Genomic DNA, 16,379 nt, shown 5'->3' with positions numbered 1-16,379 from the left:
GTAAGTTAGGGTAAAACCACTGGAAGCACTAAAACCTTGAACTTTCAGGAGAGAAAAGCTAGAAAAATCTAAGATAAAACTGTGGAAAAGGAAGAGCCCATTGATTTCTGATGTAGTGTCATTATGAAATGTAATTTTTCTCTCACATGTTGCTTAAAAACAACTGGGTAATAGAGGGAATATAACAAAATCCTAGAATCAAATGAGAATGAAAACACATCATACCAAACATCATACCAAAACCTTTGGGACCCAGCAAAGGCAGTGTCAGAGGTCAATTTACAGCAATAAATACACACATCAAAAAAACAGGCCAAAATCAAAATGTTAGCCCTACAACTTGAACAAATAGAAAAAGAACAGCAAAAGAAGTCCTCAGGCACCAGAAGAAAGGAAATAATAAAGATTAGAGCAGAAATAAATGAAATACAGAACTGGGGAAAAAAAAAAAAAGAATCAACAAGACCAAAAGTTGGTTCTTTGAAAAGATCAACAAAGTTGACAAAGCACGGGTCAAACTGATGAAAGAAAAACAGGAAAGGAAGCAAATAACCCAAATAAGAAATGAGATGGGTGACATTACAATAGACCCAACTGAAATAAAAAGGATCATAACAGAATACTATGAAAAACTGTACTCCAACAAATTTGAGAACCTAGAGGAAATGGATAAATGTCTAGAAACACACTACCTACCTAAACTAACACAAACTGAGATAGAAAATCTGAACAGACCCATAACAACAAGAAGAGATTGAAGAAGTAATTAAAAAAATAAACCACTCCCAACAACAAAAAAAGTCCTGGCCCAGACCACTTCACTAGAGAAGTCTACCAGACATTCAGAGAAGAGCTCACACCAGTACTATGCAAACTATTTCAGAGCATAGAAAAGGAAAGAATACTTCCAAATTCATTTTATGAAGCCAGTATAAACCTGATACCAAAGCCATGCAAAGATATCACAAAAAAAGAAAACTACAGACCAAAATCTCTCATGAATATAGATGCAAAATTCTCAGCAAAGTTCTAGACAATAGAATTAAGCATCATATAAAAAAAAAAAAAATACACCACAACCAAGCGGAATTCATACCAGGTATGTAAGGATGGTTCAGTATTAGAAAATCAATGTAATCCACCACATAAATAGAACAAAAGTATCAAATCACATGATCATCTCAATTGACGCAGAAAAGGCATTTGATAAATTCTAACACCCATTCCTAATAAAAACTCTCAATAAAATAGGAATTGAAGGGAAATTCCTCAACATAATAAAGGGCATCTATACAAAACCAATAGCCTCTCTCCACTCTCAATGGAGAGAGGCTGAAAACATTCCCCCTGAGAATGGGAACAAGTCAAGGATGTCCTTTATCACCATTCTTATTTAACATTGTGCTGGAAGTCCTAGCTAGAGCAATAAGGGAAGAAAAAGAAAGGGCATCCAAATTGGAAAAGAAGAAGTAGAACTATTCCTATTTGCAGATGACATGATACTATAGAGAGAGAACCCCAAAGATTCCACAAGAAAGTTACTGGAACTAATAGATTCAGCAGAGTAGCAGGATAGAAGATCAATGTGCAAAATCAGTTGGATTCCTATATACCAACAAAGAGAACTTTGAAAAGGAAATCAGGAAACCATTTATAATAGCCCCTAAGAAGATAAAATACTTAGGAATAAATCTAACCAGGGACATAAAATACCTATACAAGGAAAACTACATAACACCACTGTAAGAAATCAAGAGACATACATAAATGGAAAAACATACCATGCATGGATAGGAAAACTCAACATTGTGAAAATGTCAATTCTACCCAAAGCGATCTACAGATACAATGCAATCCCGATCCCCATACCAAAAGCATTCTTTCACGAGATAGAAAAACTAATCACCAACTTTATATGTAAAAGAAAGAGGCCCCAGATAAAGCATTACTGCAGAAGCAGAAGAAAGTAGGAGGCATCACGCTACCTGATGTCAGAACCTATTTTACAGCCACAATAGTCAAAACAGCCTGGTACTGGTACAACAACAGACACATAGACCAGTGGAACAGAATTGAGAACCCAAACGTACATCCATCCACCTATAGTCAGCTGATCTTTGACAAAGGACCAAAGTCCATTAAATGGGGGAAAAGATAATCTTTTTAACAAATGCTGGCAAAACTGGATGTCCATCTGTAAAAAAAATGAAACAGGATCCATACCTCACACCATTCACAAAAACTAACTCTAAATATAAAACCTCAAACAATAAAGATCATGGAAGAAAAAACAGAGACAATGCTAGGAGCCCTAATACATGGCATAAATATAATATAAACCATAACTAATAATGAACAAACACCAGAAGATAAACTAGATAACTGGGAGCTCTTACAAATTAAAAACTTATGTTCATCACAAGACTTCACCAAAAGAGTGAAAAGAGAACCTACAGACTGGGAGAAAATTTTTGGCTACAACACATCAGACAAGGGTCTAATCTGTAAAATCTACAGAATACTTCAACGTGGCTAACAGAAAAATGAGGAAATGCTTAAGATCACTAGCCATTAGAGAAATGCAAATCAAAACTACAATGAGATACCATCTCACCCCGATATTACTGGCACTAATCAAAAGAACAGAAAATAACAAATGTTGGAGAGGTTGCGAGGAGACTGGAATCTTACATGCTGCTGGTGGGAATGTAAAATGGTATAAGTACTATGGACGATGATAAGGTGCCTCCTTAAAAAGCTAGAAATAGAAATACCATGCGATCCAGCAATCCTACTCCTAGGAATATATCCTAGAGAAATAAGAGCTGGCACAATAATAGACACGCATAACCCATGTTCATTGCAGCATTATTCACCATAGCAAACAAATGAAAACAACCCAAGTACCCATCAACAGATGAATGATAAACAAATTATGGTACATTCACACAATGGAATACTATGCAACAATAAAGAACAATTATGAACTGGTGAAACATCTCACAACATGGATGAATTTGGAGGGCATTATGCTGAGTGAAATAATCACAAAAGGACAAATACTGTATGAGACCACTATTATAAAAACTCAAGAAAAGGTTTACACACACACAAAAAAACAATCTTTGATGGTTACTAGGGAGGGGAGAGGTAGGGAGCTGAAATCACTAACTAGATAGTAGACAAGTGTTAACTTTGGTGAAGGGAAAGACAATACACATTATCAGGGAAGGCAGCACAACTGGACCAAGGCAAAGTCACAGAAGCTTCCTAGACACATCCAAATACCTTGAGGGACTGAGTTTCTGGGCTGAGGGCTGGGGATCACAGTCTCGGAGGACATCTAAGTCAGCTGGTATAACATAATTCCTAAAGAAAATCTACATCCACTTTGTTGAGTAGCATCTGGGGTCTTAAAAGCTTGTGAGCCACCATCTAAGATACATCGATTGGTCCCATCTGGTCCAGAGCAAAGGAGAATGAAAAAACCAAAGACAGAAGGAAAATATTAGTCCAAAGGTCTAATGGACCACATGAACCACAGCCTCCACCAGCCTGAGTCCAGAAGAACTAGATGGTGCCCAGCTACCACCACTGACAACTCTGACAGGGATCACAATAGAGGGTCCCAGACAGAGTGAGATAAAAATGTAGAACAAAATTCAAATTCACAAAAAAAGATCAGACTTACTGGTCTGACACAGACTGGAGGAACCCCTGAGACTATGGCCCCCGGACACCCTGCTAACTCAGAACTGAACCTACTCCCAAAGTCCACCTTTCAGCCAAAGGTTAGACAAGCCTATAAAACAAACAATAACACACGTGAGGAACGTGCTACTTAGTTAAATCAAGTATATGACAGCAAATGGGCAACACCTGACCAAAAGCAACGATGAGAAGGCAGGAAGGGACAGGAAAACTGGACGAATGGACACGAGGAACCTGGGGTGGAAGGGGAAAGAGCGCTGACACATTGTGGGGATTGCAACCAATGTCACAAAACAATTTGTATATAACTTTTTGAATGAGAAACTAATTTGCACTATACACTTTTACCTAGCCCACAATAAAATAACGTGAAAAAAAGATTTGTGGTTACCAGGAGCTGGGGGACAGGAGAGAAAGGGGAAGTTTAAAAAAAAAAGTGACCTTACCAATAAAAAGCAATGAAGGGCAATAATACGAAGAGTAATTAAGTTGTTTATAAGCCATTCATGTTTTAGGGTGGGATGTGCTGAGACCTTATCTAAGTGCTTTAAAAACAAGCTTATCATATATCGAACTTATATATATCTAAGAGACATGGGATTATTTTATAATTTTGCTGCTTCTTAGGGATAAAAAAAAACACATTTGTTGTATAATCTGCAAATAAGCATTTTATTATCAAATAGTTCAGCATGAGAACAAGATTTCTAACTCCAAAAGGTTTTTCTTTACACAGTGTCATACCATGAGACACGTTAGAAGAATCTGACACTACAATGCCATTGCAGCTTCTCTTTTGCAGCTGGATAACTTGTTTTGATCTAAAAAGTATAAATTCATCTCATTCTTGTCAATGCTAGTACTTTATAATTATACTGGGTGCCAGGTTAAGAGACCTGTTTTATGCTGACACAAAAGTCAACTACCAGAAACTCATATAATCATTCTAACTTACAGATGCAAATCCCTCTTAACACAGAGAAAAACAAAGGGCATTATGCAATTATGTAAGGCAGATGAGCCCAGAAATAACATTCATCCAGAGACAGTACTTCATATTCAATAATCCTATTTGAGAAATTAATGACTTGGAGGAAACAGAAAGTTAAAATTAGCCCTTGGGCCTTTTGTGCATGCTAATTAATGCTCCAAATTAGCCACTCTTTCTCAGAACGCTGTACCAGATGAATCGGAACATCAATAATTACAGACTGTTAATTTATTTTGTGTAAGTTATTCCTTCATGGGTATCCCACAGTTAAAGCTGTTGTGAGGGCATACTTAAGACTGGTAATAAATTAATCGAGTGCCTAGTACATGCAGGGCACTGTGCCGGGGGCTGACAGTGCTCCCTGTGAGCACTCACGTGACGCCAGCCACATGAATAACGGGACATTTGGCCAGAATAGCGTAAGTTGAGACCAATGTAACAGTGGTGTCCGACTTAAGTGACTCAAAAGAGGAAATGGTGAATATAGTTTAAGACATTTTAAAGTCCTTTCCCTTGAGCTTAGTCACATCTCATCAGAGCCTTTAATACTTTCTGTGTAAACTTGGATTTCCGGCAGATGGAGAAGACTGACCACTGTCCTTCCTTTGACCGGACGTAAGTATTCAGCTAAACGTAGCTTACCAAGTTTATCAGAAGTAACAGTCATTAAAGAGAAGGTACTCTTCTCTGGCTTTTGTGGGGAAAATGGAAAGGCTCACAGATTCTTTCCTTTCCTGCGGATGGGGATCAATTTTTAAAAGCTCCAACTCGGCTTGCTTTACTGATAAAGTTCTTCAGAAGGTCATGGTCCATTTCTGCAAAGCCTGAAGTTTGTGTTACTACAGTCAAATGGTTTATGCAAAATCTGAAGCAGAATTCTTCTAAATCCTAGGAAGAACAACAACAAAAATGGTTTAACAAATTAGTGCTTCCTAATGCAATGCAATTGCAACATAGCATGGCTATTCCTCAACAAGTAGGCAAAAGTCCTTGCTAGCGAACAGGAAGAAATGTTGTCATGACAATACCCAAAGAACACTTACATAACTATCTATCGCATATGAATCCATAATTGTAAAAAAATTTTTTTTAATTTTTTCCCATACAAAAACTTACACATACATTGTTATGTGACCAATGCTTGTAAAAATTTAAACCACGCAAAATAAAACGTTAAAGTTCCCCCCCACCAACCAACGCAAACTATCTTCCTTTTTCTTCCCGGCAAGAGGCCCCTAAGTAAGAATACTCTGTACGTTTTCCTAATGACAGGGTTTGTTCATTCCACTTTATTTGTTAAAAGCACTATGCTCCTCTTTTATATTCCCCTGTGTGCTTTAAGCATTTCTAAGTATAAACAGTTAGTGGGAGAAAAAGGTCAGCCGTAAAAAAGAAGAGCAACGCTGGAAACTACTCTTCTTAAGTCTTTACCAGGCCTCTACTCTTATTTTGCCTTCACAAGATGACAAGCGTAGGCGGGTGTGCTTGAATTTCATCAGACTGAGACCAGCTAGGGGCAGAAAAGGCCTTGGACAACACGTTATGTCAGTTAAAAATTTTTCTAGAAGAAGAATGGTGTCGACCACAAAACACTGTTTACCTCACTTGTGGTTAAAGTTTAAGCTGCTTCCTTCCAGCTGGCAGCTTTCAGATCAGCCAATTAGAACTAGAATCCTGGGCATGCGCGGTAAGAGACCAGGCTGACCACCATATGGCCCCATCCCATAATAAGTATTGCCTAGGAACCAAAAGACCCCTGCCAAGGGACCAAAATCACTGGACATACGTCATCGAGCAGTGACTGAGCCCATTTCAGAAGCAAGAAGCCCGTCAGCCACTTCCGTGCCAAATCCTACCCCGACTCCTTTTTGGATATGTATGAAGTTAATGAATATGTATGCATTCCCCTTTCCAGCGTGGTACAAAACTTCCCCCAGCCCTTTGTTGGGCGAGAGAGTGCTTTGGGAAGGATGCCCCCTCGTCTCCTTACTCGCTTCGAGTAATAAACTATGCCTTGCTTTAAATCCCCTTGACTCTTATTCTTAACAAGAGTTCAAGCGGCGAACCCATTCAGTTCAGTAACAAGACCACACATACCGTCAGTAATCTTACCCAGGAAAATGCTTTTAAGAAATTGTGACTTTCAAGGCTTTCTGGTAAGAGAACTCAACAGATGGGAGTTTTATGGCTTACTGTAATGCACTCCGGGACAGCGAAAAATCCTGTAGTAATTCTCGATTACAACTGTAAATCTGAGGATCAGAATGAAGGTGACCCTGGGGGAAACTAAGGTCAAAGTCAGGCCTGCCTGCTGAGACCTTCTGCACACCTCAGACTCGGGCTACGTTGCCGTCTTGACACAAGGTGCTGCTAGGTGGTGGTTAATTTTAAAATTTCCCTCTCTGTGTCGCTGAAGCTAACTTATAAAAATAAAGCCTAAAATGACTTCCAAGCAACTATATATGCACATTGCACACTGTAATTTTTTCTTCTTTAAATAACACATCAACCAGTTGCCATGGACTCAACTCTGACTCATTGCGGTCCCATGTGTGTCAGAGTAGAACGATACTCCATAGGGTTTTCAATAGCGGATTTTCTTGAAGCAGGCCTGACTTCTGAGGTGCCTCTGGGTGGGATCAAACCACTAACCTTTCGGTTGGCAGTCCAGTGCTTAACTATCTACCCTACCCAGGGACTCCTTAGAGAACACTTAAGTTATAGCAAATGCTGAAGACGAAAAAAATAGACTAAAAAATGAGCAATACCAATAGACATCCCAGTGTACTCACAAATCCACATTACGTTTTGTTTTAAGCAAAGAAACAAACTACATGAGAAGAACCTCTATTTTATCCCTAAACACAGCTGGGCAGGCTCTAGGGTCAGGCCGGCACTGCCAGGTGAGCCTGAGTGATAGAACCAATGAACTTCCACATGCCCACCTGATAGCACAGCATGGTACTTATACATAAGGAATGTGGTTCATTAACATATGCTCAATATACCACTATCCATTTAAAATCAAAGATTCTTGATTAGATTTTTTAGAAGGGACTTTTTCTTTTGCCTACAGCACCTGGAAGTGAAACAAGACAGAGATCCAGCCCCTTTGGTTGAATTCTATGGCACCATCACCTCACACTGGATTATACAATCTCCTAACTAAACCTCCTCCTCCAGCCCCCACATACTATTCTCAACACAGCAGCCAGGGTAATTCTTTTTAAATGGGAGTCAGATCACATCTGCTCCTCTCAAAACCCTCCCATGGCTTTCCAGCTCACTCAGAGGAGAACTCGAATTCCTTGAACTTGCCTCTGGGCTCTACAGGGGAGTCTGCCTCCACACCCCTGCCCCACCACAGGGTGTCTCCGACTTCATCCACAAATTTCCTCCCCTCACTAGACTCTGCCCACACTTACCTTGCTGTTTCCACAACAAGACCTTTTCATTTGCTCCTCCTTGTACCTGCCTGGTAAACTGCTTCTGAAAGGTCACAGCCTTGAAAATCCTACGGAGCAGTGCTACTCAGCACACATGGGGTTGCCATGAGTTGCAGCTGAGTTGACAGAACTGGTTTGGTTTTTTGGTTTGGTTCCTTTTACCTGGCAAGCATCCAGCCAGACATATTCAAGGCTCATTTCCTCAGCTCCTCTAAGGCTTTACTCAGTCACCGGCTCAGAGAGGCCTGCCCTCCCTGACTTCAAGTTACAATTTCCACTGCACCTCAGCCTGGCACTCCCACTTCCCTCTCCTATCTACCTAACTTGTTTCCACATCACCTTCTGACATACTACATATTGTATTTATTTACAGTCCATCTCCCTTCACCAGAAAGTAAGTTCCATGAGGACAGAGATACTGGTCTGCTTTGTTCACTTACTGTGATGGTTAAGGTTGTGTGTCAACATGCCTGGGCCATGATTCTCAGTGGTTTGGCAGTTGTGATGTAGTCTGGCAATTATGTAATGATGTAATCACCTCCATAATGACATCTGATATAATGTAATCACCTCCATGATGAGATCTGCTATGAGCAGCCAATCAGTTGAAAGAGAGTTTCCTTGGGGGGTGTGGTCTGCATCCAAAATAATTTGCTCTTGGGTTTTGCTTGCTCTGGATCCTGCATCCGGCTCATCATCATGTCACCTCCAGTTCTTGGGACATGAGCCAGGGGCTTGCCGTATTGACTGCCAATCTTGGGATTCATTGGCTTCTGCAGCCTGTGACACAGCACCCCGCCATCTGACCTGCTGATCTTGGGTTCATCAGCCCCTGCAGCGACATGAGTCAGTAGAAACCTCCAGCCTGACTCCAGACCCACAGACTTGGGACTTGCCAGCCTCTATAACCATGTGCCTGAGGCAGATGCCTTATAAGACATAGTTGAATCTTCTCAAAACACAACCCCACCACCAATTTTTGCTTCTAGACCTATAACTAGACTTAAGTCTCAGTAAGCCCCAAAAGGTGAAGTACAAAATGACCCAGGAGGAGGTATGCTACACACCAAAAGAACTGCTTGACTATTCTACTATATACAAACAGAAACCAGGGGAATACATGTAGGAATGGCTATTATGGGTGTCTTAGTTATCTAGTACTGCTATTACAGAACTACCACAAGTGGATGGCTTTAACAAAGAGAAATTTATTCTCTCACAGTCTAGTAAGCTAGAAGTCCAAATTCAGAGGATCAGCTCCAAGGGAAGGCTTTCTCTGTCGGCTCTGGAGGAAGATCCTTGCCATCAATCTTCCCCTGGACTGGGAGCTTCTCCACGCAGGAACCCTGAGTCCAAAGGACATGCTCTGCTCTCGGTGCTGCTTTCTTGGTGGTATGAGGTCCCCCATCTCTCTGTTTGCTTCTCTCTTTTGTATCTCAAAAGAGACTGACTCAAGACACAATCCAATCTTGTAGATTGAGCCCTGCCTCATTAACATAACTGCCTCTTATCCCATCTCATTAACATCATAGAGATAGGATTGACAACACATAGGAAAATCACATCAGATGACAAAATGGTGGACAATCACACAATACTGGGAATCACGGCCCAGCCAAATTGACATACATATTTTTGGGGAACACAATTCAATCCATGACATTCCACCCTCTGGCCCCCCAAAATTCATGTCCTTGCCACATGTAAAACATATCCACCCCATCATATCATAGCAAAAGTCTTAACTCCAAGTCCAAAATCCAAAACTTCCTCTTCATCTGTGAAATCTAGAATACAAGGTATCTGCTTCCAAAGCTACAACAGCAGAATAGGCACAAGCCAGACATTTCCACTACATATGAGAGAAACTGGAGGGAAAAAAGGATAACAGGCACCAAGCAAGTTAGCAGAACACATTACATCAGCTCTCAAGGCTTTGAAAATAATCCTCTGTTCTCTAACACAATTTACACAATGGCCCTGCCCTCCAGACTCTAGGCATTGGCCACACTCTATGGAGTCTGAGTGGAGTCCCCTCAGCCCCGGCCTTCAGCTCCACCCTCCAGGCCCAATGGGATGGCAACTCTGCTCCCTCGGCTTTAGGCCTGCCATTCTCCCAGTCCATCTGAGTGGCAACTCCACCCTTAGAAACACCAGAGACCATGGTCCACTCTCTGAAATCCCAGAGGTCATGGCCATACCCTTTGAGACTGAGGCAGCTCGGCTTCCTATGTTCCTTGTCTCTTCAGCTCCTGCTTCCTGGTTTCTTGGCCTCTCAGCCCCTCAGGACTCTTCACCTGCATCTGCTCTGGTGGGGCTAGTGTTCCAAAGCTCTTAGCTCCACCAGTAAGTGCCTAGAGGCAACCTACTCTGCCAGTAAACTTCAGATGGAAGGCACTCAGCTCTCTTGCTCTATGGGTTGGCAAGCCTAGCTCCACTGATAAGTGCCCAGAGGCACCCTACTACACCAGGAAGCCTCCTGCTCAAAAGCACTCAGCTCTCTCACTCTGTGGGTCAGTTCCAGCACTGTCTGGCACTAGTCTCCTGGTTCTGCTGCTGCCAGTTCTTTGCCACTGCAGGTTCTCTGCTGCTGCCAGTTCTCTGCTGCTGCTTCTCACCATCTGCTCCATCTCTGGTGTTAACAGTTCTCCTCACTTCCTTCCGAGTCCTTTAACCATTCACAGTTTCAAAACCGCTTCCACATTTTAAGTGTCTGTTACAGCAGCACCCTACTCTCGGTACCAAATTCTGTCTTAGTTATCTAGTGCTGCTATAACAGAAATACCACAAGTGGATGGCTTTAACAAAGAGAAATTCATCCTCTCACAGTCTAGTAGGCTATAAGTCCAAATTCAGAGCATTTGCTCCAGGGGAAGGCTTTCTCTGTAGGCTCTGGAGGAAGATCCTTGTCAACAATCTTCCACTGGACTGGGAGCTTCTCTGTGCTGGAATCCAAGATCCAAAGGATGCACTACGCTCCCAATGCTGCTTTCTTGGTGGTAGAGGTCCCCCTGTCTCTCTGCTCACTTCTCTCTTTTATATCTCAAAAGAGATTGGCTCAAGACACATTCCAATCTTGTAGATTGAGCCCTGCCTCATTAACATAACTGCCACCTATCCCACTTCATTAACATCATAGTGGCAGGATTTACAACATAAAGAAAAATCACACAATACTGGGAATCACGGCCCAGCCAAACTGACACGTATATTTTTGGGGGACATAATTCAATCCATGACAATGAGTATGGGATAATGGTGCAAGGACCATAAAGGTAGATAGTCTGAGTTTACTGATATGGGCCCACTAAGCACAGATTCTTCATTCAGTGTTTCAGCTCAAGATGTTAGGAAAGGATCTAATAGTTTATTTGGTTGGCTCACTAATGCAGGGGTTACGTGGTGGCCTACACTAAATCAAGCTGAAGTACCAGAACTGCCTTGGTATACTGTAGAAGAAGGTATCCAAAGCCTTAGGGAAACTGGCATGTTAGAGTGGATTTACCAGGTTAGACCAGAGACCCACACATGGAATGCCCAAAGAACACACCTTTTACCACAAGGATGAGGAACAAATTTGTGAAGAGAGCCTTAGCATCCTTGAAGACTGCTGTGATTGCTATTTTATGCAAGTTAGGTTTGACAGTGGGAACTGCCCAAACTGAAGTAAGACACCTAACTACAATGGGGCTGATTGGAACCCATGGCAGTAGAGGCCAAGTGGCGACACTAAATTGACAAAGACAAGGTGGGCATGGTTACTGTAACGGACACTGTAGTAAAAGTAGTAATCAGAATAGTCTGACTCATATGTGGACTTATGGCATTGGCTACTTAGTCAAGGTGTCCCTAGGAGTGAAATAGATGGGAAATCTACTAAATATTTACTTGATCTGTAAAAGCAGAAGAATTCTAGGTCAAGTAAATGGCAGGTTAACTTGAATTGCCAGAATAAAGAGTTATGGCCCATCAATCAATTCCCAGACTTGAGCCAGTTTACTGACCCACAACACTGTGAATGAAGGAGAGGCCAGGACCCCCTAAGGAAGGACTCCAATGCACTGCCAAAAATTTATACTGTTGACCTTTCTCCCAGCCTTCCCCAAAGGGATCTGCATCCTTTTATGAGTGACTGTTTATTGGGAAAAAGGAAATAAACTTCTGGGGGATTATTGAACACTGGGTCTGAACTGACACTAATTCCAGGAGACCCAAAAGGTCAATGTGGCCTACTAGTCAAAGTGGGGGCATACAGAAGTCAAGCTATTAATGGAGTTTTAGCTCATGTCTGTTTCACAGTGGGTCCATTGGGTCCCTGGAACCCATCCTGTAGTAATTTCCCCAGTTCCGGAATGCATAATTGGAATAGACATACCCAGCAACTGGCAGAACCCCCATTTTGGATACCTGACATGTGGAGTAAGGGCTATTATGATAGGAAAGGCTAAGTGGATGTCATTAGAACTACCCCTACCTAGGAAAATAGTAAACCAAAAGCAATACTGCATTCCTGGAGGGATCACAGAGATTACTGCCACCATTAAGGACTTGAAGGATGCAGGGGTGGTAATCCCCACCACATCCCCATTCAATTTGCCTATCTGGCCTGTGCAAAAAACAGATGGATCTTGGAGAATGACAGTGGATGACTGAAAACTTAACCAGGTGGTGATTCCAATTGCAGCTACTGTTTCAGATATTGGTCCATTACTTGAGCAAATTAATACACCTCCTGGTACCTGGTATGCAGCTACTCATCTGGCTAATGCCTTTTTCTCCATACCTGTTTCGAAGGACCACCAGAAGCAGTTTGCTTCATTTGGCATGACTAGCAGTACACCTTTACTGTCTTACCTCAGAGGTATATCAACTCTCCAGCCCTATGTCATAATTTAGTCCGCAGGGACCCTGATCCCTTTCCCTTCCACCAGACGTCACACTGGTCCATCACACTGATGACAGTATGCTGATTGAACCTAGTAAGGAAGAAGTATCAATGACTCTAAACTTATTGGTAAGATGTTTGTGTGCTATAGGGCAGGAAATTAACCCGACAAAAATGCAGGCACCTTTCACCTCAGTAAAATTTCTAAGGGTCCAGTGGTGTGGGGCATGTTAATATATTCCTTCTAGAGTAAAGAAAAAGTTGTTGCATCTGGCTCTTCTTACAACTAAAAAGAAGGCACAACACCTGGTGGGCCTTTGCTGATTTTAGAGGCAGCATATCCCTCATTTGGCTGTGCTACTCAAACCTATTTATCAAGCGACTTGAAAAGTTGCTAGTTTTGAGAGGGGCCCAGACCACAAGAAGGCTCTGCAACAGGTTCAGGCTGCCATACAAGCTGCTCTGCCACTTGGGCCTTATGATCCAGCTGACCCAATGGTGCTTGAAGTGTTATTGGTGGATAGAGATGCTGTTTGGAGTTCTGGCAGGTCCCTATTGGTGAATCACAGCGTAGACCCTTAGGATTTTGGGGCAAAGCCCCGCCGTCCTCTGCAGATAACTACTCTCCTTTTGAGAAACAGCTTTTAGCTTGTTACTGGGCCTTAGTAGAGACTGAACACTTAACCACAGGCCACCAAGTCACCATGTGGCCTGAGCTGCCCATCATGAACTAGGTCTTGTCTGACCCACAGAGCCATAAAGCTGGATGGCACAGTAACACTCCATAATTAAATGGAAGTGGTATATATGACATTGGGCCGGAGCAGGACCTGAAGGCACAAGTAAGGTGTATGAGGCAGTGGCCCAAATGCCTATAGTCTCCATTCCTATCACATTACCTGTCCTCTCCCAGTCTGCATCTATGGCCTCATGGGGAGTTCCTTATTCTCAGTTCACTGAGGAAGCGAAATCGCTTGCCTGGTTTACAGATGGTTCTGTGTGATACGCAGGTACTACTCAGAAATGGATAGTGGCAGCACTACAGCCCCTTTCTGGGACCTCCCTGAAGGACAGTGGTAAAGGGAAATCCTCCAATGGGCAGAACTTCCAACAGTGCACCTCATTGTTCACTTTGCCTGGAAGGAAAAATGGTCAGATGTGCAACTGTATACTGATTCACGGTCTGCGGCCAATGGTTTGGCTGGATAGTCAGGGACTTGGAAGGAACATGATTGGAAAATTGGAGACAAAGATTTATGGGGAAGAGGTATGTGGATAGCCCTCTCTGAATGGGCCAAAGAAGTGAAGATATTTGTGTCTCAAGTGAACACTCACCAAAGGGTGACATCGGCAGAGGAGGATTTTAACAATCAAGTGTGAAAACCAGTCATCTTCTTTCCCCAGCCTCTCCCATCATTGCTCAATGGGCTCATGAACCAAGTGGCCATGGTGGCAGGGATGGAGATTACGCATGGGCTCAGCAACATGGACTTCCACTCACCAAGACCAACTTGCCTACAGCTACTGCTCAGTGCTCAATCTGCCAGCAGCAGAGACCAGCATTGAGTCCCCAATATGGCACCAATTCCTTGAGGTGATCAGCCATTAACTTGGTGACAGGTTGATTACACTGGATCACTTCCATCATGGAAAGGGCAGTGTTTTGTTCTTACTGGAATACTTACTCTGGATATGGATTTTCCTTCCCTGCACACAATGCTTCAGCCCAAACTACTATCTGTGGACTTACAGAATGCCTTATGCACCATCATGGTATCTCACACAGTATCACTATGGAACAAGGGAATCATTTCACAGCAAATGAAGTGTGGCAATGGGCCCATGATCATGGAATTCATTAGTCTTACCATGTTCCCCATCATCCTGAAGCAGCTGGCTTAATAGCAGCTGGCCTTCTAAAGACATAATTACAGCACCAGCTAGGTGTCAACTTTGCAGGGTTGGGGCAATGTTCTCCAGGAGGCTGTATATGCTCTAAACTAGCATCCAGTATACGATGCTGTCTTTCCCATAGGCATGATTCATGGGTCCAGGAATCTAGGGGTGGAGATGGGGGTGGCACCACTCATTATTACCCCTAGTGACCCACTCTCAAAATTTTTGTTTCCTGTCCCTGCAGCCCTATGTTCTTTGGGTCTAGAGCTCTTATTTCCAAAGAAAGGAATGCTCCCAAGAGCATATACAACACTGATTCCACTGAACTGAAAGTTAAGAATGTCACCCAGCCACTTTGAGCTCCTCATGGCTCTGTATCAACAGGCAAAGAAGGGAGTTACTGCATTGGCTGGTGCGACTGGTCCTGATTCCCAAGATGAAATTGGGTTGATAATACATAATGGGGGTAGAGTATGTCTAGAATACAGGAAATCCCTTAGGGTGTCTCTTAGTACTACCATGCCCTGTGATTAAAGTCAATGGAAAATTACAGCAACCCAATTCCAACATGACTACTTATGGCCCAGACCCTTCAGGAATGAAGGTCTTGGTCACCCCACCAGGCAAAGAACCACGACTAGCTGAGGTGCTTGCTGAGCGTAAAGGGAATATGTAATGGGTAATGGAAGAAGGTAGTTTTAAAACAAGCGATGACCACATGACCAGTTGCAGAAATGAGGACTGTAATTGTTATGGGTATTTCTTCCTTGCCTGTGTGCATCAAATATTTTTGTTTTCTTCACTTATAAAATATAAGATATAAACAAGGCTACTGCGTTTTCAGTTGTACATGTGTTAGTTGAATCATGTTAGGCAGAAGTATGACTTCATTTATTTTGAGATTATGTATGGTTTCAGGAGATGTGTACAGGTGCCAAGTTGACAACTGGTGGAATTGGTTAAGGTTGCGTGTCAACTTGGCTGGGTCATGATTCTCAGTGATTTGGCAGTTATGATGTAGTTTGGCAGTTATGTAATGATGTAATCACCTCTATGGTGAAATCTGATATAATGTAATCAACTCCATGATGAGATCTGCAGTTAGCAGTCCATCAGTTGAAAGAGAGTTTCCTTGAGGGTATGGCCTGCATCCAATATATATGGACTTTCTGGCAAAGCTCTCTGGCATTTGCTTGCTCTGGATCCTGCAGGCTTGAGCTAGCAGCTTGCCATATTGCCTGCCAAACTTGGAATTGGTTGGCCTCCACAGCCTGTGAGGCAGCAGTTGTCTGACCTGCCGATCTTAAGGTTCATCAGCCCCTGCAGCTACGTGAGTGAGAAGAAGCCTCCAGCCTGACACCTGACCTACGGACTTGGGACTTTTCAGCCTCTACAACTGTGTGGGCCATTTCTTTGGTATAAATCTCTCTCTCCATATATATATATATAT

The 16,379-nt window shown here is 42.5% G+C and overlaps 1 protein-coding gene across 9 annotated transcripts in view; it reads right to left on the bottom strand.

The window, feature by feature from the left end:
• Positions 1-3,269: 3,269 nt before the first annotated feature.
• RCBTB2 (RCC1 and BTB domain containing protein 2) overlaps positions 3,270-16,379 on the bottom strand; it is a 51,495-nt gene continuing 38,385 nt past the window's right edge. For 8 of the 9 annotated variants that reach the window (XM_004376577.2, XM_023731564.1, XM_023731567.1 and 5 more), the window contains one exon: positions 3,726-5,590. In XM_004376577.2, coding sequence (XP_004376634.1) covers positions 5,450-5,590 — 141 coding nt within the window. In that variant the 3' untranslated portion in view covers positions 3,726-5,449. Of the gene's footprint in view, positions 3,460-3,725; positions 5,591-16,379 lie in introns of those variants that run through there. The other variant, XR_002824142.1, reaches the window with a different exon arrangement.

The sequence above is a fragment of the Trichechus manatus genome, unplaced genomic scaffold (assembly GCF_000243295.1).
Source record: "Trichechus manatus latirostris isolate Lorelei unplaced genomic scaffold, TriManLat1.0 scaffold00044, whole genome shotgun sequence".
Taxonomy (NCBI): Eukaryota; Metazoa; Chordata; class Mammalia; order Sirenia; family Trichechidae; genus Trichechus; species Trichechus manatus.
The sequence above is the reverse complement of the archived record's forward strand: the minus strand, read 5'-3'. Positions and strand labels throughout refer to the sequence as shown.